At 42.2% G+C, this 10343-nt stretch overlaps 1 protein-coding gene across 4 annotated transcripts in view; it reads left to right on the plus strand.

The window, feature by feature from the left end:
- Window positions 1–9727, plus strand: part of Fgf1 (fibroblast growth factor 1) — a 93430-nt gene extending 83703 nt beyond the window's left edge. For all 4 annotated transcript variants that reach the window (XM_090331309.1, XM_090331307.1, XM_090331310.1 and 1 more), the window contains 2 exons: window positions 302–405; window positions 8116–9727. In XM_090331309.1, coding sequence (XP_090187435.1) covers window positions 302–405; window positions 8116–8310 — 299 coding nt within the window. In that variant the 3' untranslated portion in view covers window positions 8311–9727. The remainder of the gene's footprint in view (window positions 1–301; window positions 406–8115) is intronic.
- Window positions 9728–10343: the final 616 nt, after the last annotated feature.

Consider the following 10343-nt stretch of genomic DNA (forward strand, 5'->3'; position numbering starts at 1 on the left):
GGAAGAACAAGATGCTGGGAAGGCATACAAGGGGTGGCTTTGTAATAAACAGGATGGACAGACGGATGAGACAGACACACAGTCTATTCTCCTCTCAGGAACATAATTCCTCTTGGACAGCTTTCTTTGGAGGGCAAAGCAAAAGGGACTCTATTTCTATGTTTTGATTAATTGGAGGCTCATCCTGAGGCTCTGTGAAACAAATGAGCAGAATTTTCCATGGCCAACTGTCCTGGCTGCTGGACTCTATCAGTAAAAGCGTGGTGTTTATTTACTTTTGCCTGTGTTATTTTTATTCCAGTTCAGCTGCAACTGAGTGCGGAAAGCGTGGGGGAGGTCTATATAAAGAGCACCGAGACTGGTCAGTACTTGGCCATGGATGCCGACGGGCTTTTATACGGCTCAGTAAGTATGAACCGACCTGCCTCCAGACAGAGCCAAAGTTTGAGGTTTCCAGAAATCTTGTTACACTGAATGATGCAAACTACAAACCATCAATTAGTCTCTGTTTGTTATTTTTTCCAGTAAGATTCCCACCTTATTTTCTTTGCCTTATTTTCAGCATGAACATAAAAGGGTTTCTTGTGGTATGCTCTGGAAATACTCAGAACATATTATCTTGGAGACAGAGAGGAAACATTGATTGATGTTTTGACAATTCATCAGGCCCTCATTGTTGGATACCTAATCTTCATTCATTCCAAATCTTTAAAACTACTACATGTGGGCTGGGAGTTTGGCCTAGTGGTAGAGTGCTTGCCTAGCATGCACGAAGACCCGGGTTCGATTCCTTGGTACCACATACTTAGAAAAAGCCAGAAGTGGTGCTGAAGCTCTAGCCTTGAGAAAAATCCAAGGACAGTCCTTAGGCCCTGAGCTCAAACCCAGGACTGGCAAAAAAAAAAAAAAAAAACCAACCTACTAAATGTGGGCTGGGAGCGTGGCCTAGTGGTAGAGTGTTCACCTAGCATGCACGAAGCCCTAGGATAGATCCCTCAATACCACATACACAGAAAAAGCCAGAGGTGGTGCTGTAGTGGTAGAGCACTAGCCTTGAGAAAGCCCAAGGACAGTGCGCAGGCCCTGAACTCAAGCCCCGGGACTGGGGGAAAAAACAAACTACTACATATGTTGATCCTTTTCATAAAAAAAATTGCAAGAGCCTTGGACTCAAATAGTTGACCTATCATGAAAAAGGAAAGTTTGAAAATAATCCTTCCTATTCTGGCAAGCCTGGGCTCAAAGTAAGAAGATAAAAAGTTTAGTCACTGAATTCAACATGCATCAAGTATTCTGCCTCTAAGCACTGTTTTAAGCACGGGAAGAGATGAGCCTCATTGAGAAGTGCTCGTTGTTTCCTCAGGAGCAGAAGCTCGCTACATTGCCTGCTCATTACCTCTTCACGTCAATGCTTTAGTTAGGTTTCACTCAATAGGTCTTGATCTTTGTCAGTAAAGAACAGAAAAAGAGGAAATCTGATTTTGCCCTTCTTGGTATTTCTACTCACAGATTTAATTGGGAAGGGGGGCAGACAAGGTGGTTCACACCTATAATCCCAGCTTACCCAGAAGACAGAAGTGAAAGGAAGAGTGGGGGAATTATTCAAAAATTAAGGCTCCCCCCTCTCACTCATCTCAATCAGTAAGAAAGGTCATGTGTGTCTCTGATCCCAGGTATGCAGGTAACATAGGAAGGAGGATTAACTCAACAAAAATGGAATGAGAAGATGGCTCTAGTGGTAATGTTTCCCTATGAGACACGAAGCCCTAAGTTCAAACCCCAGTACTATCTCACATACCCCCCCCACACACACACACCACACACTTTTTTTTTTTTTAAGATTTAACTGCAAAGAGGGTAGAAACCAACAAATGCAGGAGTCACAATATTTCTGGATTCTAGTGATCCCTTCTCTGAATCCTAACAGCTCATAACTAAAGCTTAGACGAAGTTGATGACAACCCAAACTGTCCCCTTCCCTACCTCCATGGAGATATCTCAAAGGCAGCGAAGGGTTGTTATTCACTGAGACAAGTGAGCCCACTAAGTCCTACATGGAACACAATTTCAGTTCCACCCACTGAACACTAGGGGTCAGGAGATGGAATCGGTAGAGCCTCTCTATTGCCAGTGGCTAAAATATGTAACTGGAACTTTAAGAGGCTTAGAGCCCAGGCAGTGACTGCTATGTAGAAAACAGAGGATTTTTTTTAAGGCAACTCTTCCAATTGGTCATTAAATCAACCAATCAACCCATCCACCAGCTATTCAGTCTTAAAGTGGCAGCAGAATCTCAGGCTGCTGTCGTGTTGGCAAGGCCTTTGTCACTTGGAGCTCTACCTGCCTGGATAACAATGGGTAGTGACTGCCTCAAACAGGGCTTACCAAGGCACCCAACAAAGCACTCACTGGTTCCCTGAAGGCTGCGTGAGTGGTGGCTCTAAGACAAACCCCATGGCTTAGAACCCCTGGATCCTCCCTGTGTAACTTTTTTCTTCCCCTTTAAAAATCAATTTTGCTATTTATCCTAACATTATTATATAGTTACATCTGAATGTTTAGGCTGAACTCCCCAAGTCCAGTTTCTTCCAGGCTCCAAGCAATCTCTCTTACCACTGCCCTGACCACCATTGTAGTTTCACCAAAAATGTGATCTTAGTATATTATGTCTAACAATCTTTTTTTCATATATTTTTATTGTAATTAATAGAAGGGTTACATGATATTTGCCAGAGAGATGGTGCATTAATTCCCATACATTGATACCCTTTCACATGTCTTGGTCCCCATTTCCCTCCCCCCTTCCCTATCCAATTTCAGATAACCAAATACAAATATATCCGATATATCAGGTAACAAAGTGAGATACTGTGTATGTCTAACAATCTTTATGTTGATAAAGAAAAATAAGTTCTAAAATATCTCCAAGTTCAGCCTCATGTTCCATCCTAATTTAGGGAGAAGGGTATGTAGAAAGGATATTTTTGTTTTTATTTTGGTAGTACTTGGGGTTTTAACTCAGGGCCTCACATTTGCTAGGCACTGATGTTTTTCCACTGCCTCCAGGTCTTTTTTTTATACTGTTTATTTCTAAGGTAGGGTCTTGTTCCTGCCCCAGCATGCATTTAGATTGCTTTCTACCCCAGCTGAGGTGACAGGAATCATTGCTATACCCAGATTTCTGCCTGTGACATGGTATCTCAGAGACTTTTCTGCCTGGCTGACCTGGATTCATGATTCTCTTTCTACCAGTCTCCCATAAAGTTAAAATGACCGATATGAACCTCTGAGGCTGGCTAGGGGTCTTGCAAACTTTACTGTGTGGGCTAACCTCAAACTGCAATCTTCTCATTCTCAGCCTCCCCAGTAACTGAAATGACAGGTAAGAGTCATTAGTGCCCAACTATAAAAGATGTACTAAGCAAAGAAATAAATTTGAGGCCAGCCATTTGGTGCTGGCTATAATCCTAGCTATTCAGAAGGCTGAGATTTGGAGGAACAAGGTTTGATGCCAATCTAGGTAGAAAAGTTTGTGAGACTCTGTATCCAAAATAATTAACAAAAAGCTGAGCTGGAGGTAGAGCTTAAGTGGTAGACTGCCAGTTAAGCAAGCAATCCAAGCAATTGTGAAGCCCTGAATTCAAACCCAAATATGGGCAGAGAGAGAGATAGACAGTCAGAAGAAATATTGCAAGTCTGCAGTATAAAATATAACATACAGCTCATGCCTGTAATCTTAGCTACTCAGGAGGATGAAATCTAAGGATTGCAGTTCAAAGCCAACCTGGGCACTAAAGTCCGTGAGACTTTTATCTCCAATTAATCACTAGAAAACCGGAAATGGTGCAGAGTCTCAAGGGGCAGGGTGGTAGCCTTGAGCTGAAGAGCTCAGGGACAATGCCCATGCTCAGAGTCCGTGAACAAAAAGAAAAAGAAAAGAAAAGAAAAATAGCAATATATGTCTCTGGAGTAGTACACGATTGATTTTATAATACTTGCATTTTCCAGATTTTCTACAGTGAATACATGTCCCCTATGTAACTGAAGGAAAGCACACTAAATATAAGAATGCTTGAAAGGACCTCCAGGATATTGAAACAAAAGCCATATAATGAATGATTGTTGTCCTTAACGTACTATGTTGTCTCTCATCTCCTTTGCTGTCCCTTGGTTATCTCATATTGGTATAGTATCTCACTTTGTTATCTGATATATTGAATTTATTTGTATTTGGATATTTGAAATTTGATAGGGAAGAGAGGAAAACCAGGACGGGTGGGGGATGTGGGGGGGGAGGGAAATGGGTACCAGGACATGTGAAAGGGTATCAATGTATGTGAATTAATGCACCTTCTTATCTGGCAAATATCATGTAACCCTTTTACTAATTACAATAAAAAAAATCCTAAAAAAAATATAAATAAATATAAGAACGCAAACAGCTACAATTGGCTGAATCAACAGCTGATGCCCAGGCCTGCAGCACCGCAGCAAGCACATAGTAAGTGCTGACAAATCCCAGTTGAAGGACCTCTGAGCTGGCTAGCCAACTCAGCCATGACTCAGCCTCTTTGTGTGTCAGCTGCTCCAGGGTGACAGAGACACAGGTGGGGACCGTGACTGTCCTCACCTTCGTCACTGGGCACAGGCCTGACGCCCACGGGCAAGTGTCACTCTTGAGATCCCTGCAGAGGAGTGGCAACCCACACAGTCCAACCTCCTCCTTCTACCCTGACAACGTGCGAGTGTGCGAGTGTGGACTATTCGTGTCTGGACTGACTTCCTCCAGAGGCAGCAGAGTCATCCAATTTAATAGTATATTTATATCCCATCTTCTTCTGCAAGGATCTGAAGTGTCTCACCCAGGTGTCATTTCCCTTGACTGTAAATGAATAGGCAGGAGACTTCCGGTTGCAGTTTCTTACTAATAAAACTTAATCTTTAGAAACAGACCTCTCTTTTTTGTCAAGTGAAATATATATATATATATGACACTCCCTTTTGTTCACTTTTTAAATTTAATTTTAATGGCAAGATGATTTTAGAGGGGTTACAGTTGCATACATAAGGTGATGAGTACATGTTGTTGAATATTGTTACCCTCTCCCTCATTTTTCTCCCATTTTCCCTCCCTCCCAATTCCCCTCCCCCCAAACTAGTTATAAAGTCCATTTCCAATATATTGTCTTGTGAATATCATGGTTTCACTGGTTTGCTCTTTGTCTCACCATTTTGTTATTTCCTTTCCCTTCCCTTCCCCAATTCAGATAAACATATATACAAGACACCATGTACCAAAATCAAATACAGTGACAACAAGGGATAAACCAAAGGGGGAGGGAGGAGAAAAAAACTTCACAGTACATTAAAAACAGCAAAGCAGCAAAGAAACACCTGTTTCTGTATCTTGGAGTTCATTTTGCTTAGCATCATCTTATAAGACATATATTAATTATTACAAATGAGGGAGACCATAGAGCCTTGTTGCTTTGGGTGTGGCTTCTTCACTTAATATGATTTTTTTCAAGTCTTCTATTTCCTTATGAATAGGCCAATGTCATTCTTTCTAATGGAAGCAGAGAATTGCATTGTGTATATCTTGAATCACTCATCTACTGAAGGGCATTTGGGTCAGTTCCATATCTTAGCTGTGATAAATAATGTTGCAACAAGCATGGTTGTGCTGATAGCTTTAGTGTGGCCTTGTTTGTGGGTCATTTGGGTAAATGCCAAGTAGGGAACTTCGTTTATTCTTTTGAGGATCCTCCATACTGCTTTTCAGAGTAGTTGAACAAGTTTACATTCCCACCAGCAATGTAGTAGTGTTCCTTTTTGGCCACATCCTCACCAGCATCTGTTGTTATTAGATTTTTTTGATAATGGCTATTCTAACTAGGGTGAGAGAAATCTCAATATTGTCTTGATTTGCATTTCTTTTACGGCCAGAGATGTTGAACATTTCCTCATGTGTCTATTGGACATTCTTATTTCTTCTTCAGAGAAGTCTCTCTTCAAGTCTTTAATCCACTTACTAATGAAGTCGTTGTTTCTTTAAGGATTTGTTTTTGGGGATTTAATGTGTTTTAGTTTTAAGCATATTTTAGATATAAGCTCCTTGTTTGTTATACGGCTAGTGAAGATCTTCTCCCAGTGTGTGGGCTTTCTACTTATCTTGCTAGCTATGGCCTTTGCTATGCAGAATCTCTGCAGTTTAATGCATAGGGCAGAACTCTTGTTTAGCAGAAGCCTGATTCCATCTCCAGCAAAACAACAGGAAACCATAACAACACAAAGGAGATGGACTCACACCTTTGCCAGTGAGCACTTACCATTTGCGAGGCTCTGTGGGCGTAAATGGAAGGTTGACAAGATTCCTTCTCTTTCTTACTTCAGTAGGACTTAGGGCCTAATGGGACAAACAGCTTCATGTGTATGAGAATGATTGGCAGCCAGACTGGAAACCACAAGAAAAGGCATTGCTGCCGCATGGGGGGCTGGGAAGGATATGCTAGAGATCATGTGCCTTCAAAAGGACACAGTCATATGTGGTAAATCACAGGCAGAACAATACACAGCATAAGAGTTTGCACACATTCCCTTCACGTCCACATACCAGACATGTATTCAAAAATCTGAGCGAACACCAAATTCAAAGCCTGGCTTTACCTCTCCTCTGATAAGTGAACTACATGGAAACTACCAATTGGCAGGTGCAACTACACTGTTTAATGTTGTGACTGTTGTCAGCTTAGTAAACCTGCAGCTACATTGGATCTATGCAAGGATGAACCTTCATCCACACCACCTGCCACCTTGGTACAACAAAGAGCTTGCTTCCCATTAGTTGTCATGAATTTATACTGGCTCATCTAGCTCCCAGTGTGTACTAGTTCATTTATCACCCTAGAAATGAATTTGCTGGGTCAAAGATTAGGCATGTTTTAAATCTTGATACAAATGTATATATACACTGTCCTCAGAGAGTTTCCACCAAAATTCATCTCAGTCACAGTGTCCAGAAGAGCCCTCATGAGGCTAAGACTTATAATTCTGTTTGATCTTGCATTTTTCTTGGTAGCAATATTAGCTATTGTTTTTATAAGTTGGTTGTCAAATATTAAAAGAGCAGGTATATCATACCAGTTTGATAATATTATGAGTCTTATCCATAGATCCTTTTTTACTGTATATGCACATCAAGAAATGAAGGGAGGGCTGTGTCGAGCAACTGTTAACAGTCACTGAGTGGCTGTCTCTCTAGCACATGCAGGGTCCTAGGTTTGATCTCCAGAACCTCAAAAGCAGAAGACAATGGTGAGGAAGAGGAAGAAGAGGAGGGCAAAGAGGAGGAAACTGTAGTTGTCTATATCTAGATGCCGGGCTTTGAGTTTTATTTGGCTTTTATGTTTTCTTCTTTAATGACTTTTTGGAACTAGAGGGGTTTTCTTTGTTTGTTTTTTGGAAACACAGTCTTCCTTTGTAGCTCAGGTTGGCCTTGAACTCCAAATCCTCCTGCTTTGGCCTCTGTAGTGTTGAAATTACATAAATGCATCTCCATGCCCAGCTAATTCTTTTTTATAAGTAACGAAAACAAGTTATTTTCATTTGAAAAGTTGTTTCAGTTCTAGTATCTTAGTATGAACTTTGGACAAGTATTCACGTTTATAGCAATACTAAAGTAAAAAATCCCGAGTGAACATCAACAGGGTAGAAAAGAATTTTCATAGATTTTTATTTCTCTTAAACTGTACCTCCACCTGGCTTACCTGTCTGGAATGTTTTTCCATGGCTGCTGTGGGCTCGGGCTCATAGAAATGAATAGTCCATCTGTCTTGGAGGCTCTTCCAGCAGACATCTCGGGGTCCTGGGAACAGCAAAGGCGAGGGTCTCTCACAGCCACAGCAGGTGCATTCTGAAAGCTCATTATGTGCTAGGCACCCTTGGCAGTCCTCCTCACCATACTTTCAGACTGATTCCCTCCTCCCCATTTCCCTGAAGAACAGACCCAGGCCCAGAGCACTGTAGTAATTTTCCCATAGTCATAGCTAGTGAATGAAGGAAGCCTGTTTAGAACCATTCACTGACTTCTACTTTCTTTTGGATTGATCTTTTTAGCAGACACCCGATGAAGAATGCTTGTTCCTGGAGAGGCTGGAAGAAAATCATTATAACACCTACGTAGCCAAGAAGCATGCCGAGAAGAACTGGTTTGTGGGCCTCAAGAAGAACGGGAGCTGCAAGCGTGGTCCTCGGACTCACTATGGCCAGAAAGCCATCCTGTTCCTCCCCTTGCCCGTCTCCTCCGATTAGAGAACTCTGCTCTGGGTGCTAAGCACTCCAGAGGAGCTTTGAGGGGTTCTCAATTCATTGACCCCCAGAATGTTCCCCTCACCTTGGCTGTGCTAACCCCAGCCCTCAGAGCCTGAACTTGTAAGCAGTGCGCTTCTAAGTATCCAACTCACATTTCCTGCAGAGCCCTTTACCCTTGCACAGTGTGGAACAGAGGACCACACTGCTTCAGGGGGCCACATGGCTGGTCAGCTTGGGTGAGGGTGAGAATGGTCGCCAGGTGCATCCAGGCACAGACAGGGACTGACTGAGAAATCCCTCCTCCTGCATGGAAGGGATATCCAGTGGAAAGGGAAATGCATTTTGATAGACAACTTAGAAGGGTGGGCTTTCAGGGTGGCCTCAGAGAAGGAGTGGGGCTAGGCCACAGGAAAGCAGAAAGAACCCCCAGCCTGGGAGTCCCTGCCATGCCTTGACAGGTCCAAGCTTACCCATTAGTATAAAGCCTGTGAGACAAGGGGAGGGCCCGGCACAGGGCTCTTGATGAAACATTCAGATGTTGGGAAGTTCCTTTGGGGGTGGGAGGAAGATGAGAAATGCTGTCTCCTATGCAGGATGAGTAGGAAGCCAGGAATAAAGAGCAATTAATCCAGGAATCATGAAGAAGCAGGAGTTTGGGGGGCCCTAGCACAGAGCCCCTCCAACTCTACTATTAATGCCAGATATGCAGGGGTGCAGGGATCTGGTCTGAATACAGAATGTGACTTGGTGGGGCTGGGGTAGAGTGTCTACATTTCCAACAGGCTCACAGGTCCTGTAGATAGATACTGCCTTCCCACCACCCCATCTAGCTTTAGGGTAGATCCTAAAGAATTATGTTCAGAGACAGGTGACCCAAGTCCTGACTCTCACCTGCCCTTCAGCCTCGCCATAAGCACACGCCAGGCAGCTCCCTAAACATCCCAGCTGCATCCCTGCTAGTCAGCGCTTGCATTGGTAAGAAACACATTTGAAGATGTTTTGGCCTGATGCTTCTAACATGCCCATTTAGAAAACAGACAAAAAAAATGGCTGGGAATTTGGCCTAGTGCTAAGAGTGCTTGTTTTGCATACATGAAGATCTGGGTTCGATTCCTCGGTACCAGATACATAGAGAAAAAAAAAAGCTGGAAGTGGTGCTGTGGCTCAAATGATAGAGCTCTAGCATTGAGAAAGCCCAAGGACAGTGCTAAGGCCCTGAGTTCAAGCGCCAGCACTGGCAAATAGAAAGAAAGAGAAAGAAAGAAAGAAAGAAAGAAAGAAAGAAAGAAAGAAAGAAAGAAAGAAAGAAAGACCCAAAACCTTCAAGAAATGTTAAAACTGTCCCAAATAGCTTTTCCCAAGACCATTTCTGTTACCATTACTTGTATAAATAGACTTCCTTCTTAAGTAAACTTGATCTAAGTGGCTAGTGATTGCCATGAAAAGACCTTTAATAAGCATTTAAATTTATGTATGCTTTAATCACATTGTAAAATATATAGCTTGAAGGCATTAAACTGATTATCATTCAGCCACTAAGAATGACTATAGGAAGATATGATATGCAAGCTCCTTAGCTATCTTAAACAAAAACTACTCCTGAGATTTTTCTGGCTTTCATGGTACTGTTACGTATCACATTTTGGCATGGGGACTTCTATGTGTGATACAATAGTTGTGGCTAAAAACTGATGCATGTTAGCTCATATTTTACAAGGAATTGAAATATTCCCTTAAAATTGCATTGCCCTGTTTAGGATGGAAGGCAAAGGACAATTTGGAATTTTAAAGTGAGCAGGCAGCTGGTGAACTGAGCTAAGTTGACACATTACAGTCAATAGTAGTGTTCTGCTTTTGTACAGCAAAATGATGTCAGAACTTGTCTTGCTTTTACACCATAGATAAGACGGTTCTATTTTAGTAAGTCTTTGCAAGCAAGGTGGGCACAAAGCACTGTGGCCTAATATGTCTTTAGTATGACAATTTGGCCAGTAAAAGAGAGGAAACCAAGATATTTATAAGGGGCCATAATT

Source organism: Megascapheus bottae, chromosome 4 (genome assembly GCF_031878675.1).
Source record: "Megascapheus bottae isolate mThoBot1 chromosome 4, mThoBot2.hap1, whole genome shotgun sequence".
Taxonomy (NCBI): domain Eukaryota; kingdom Metazoa; phylum Chordata; class Mammalia; order Rodentia; family Geomyidae; genus Megascapheus; species Megascapheus bottae.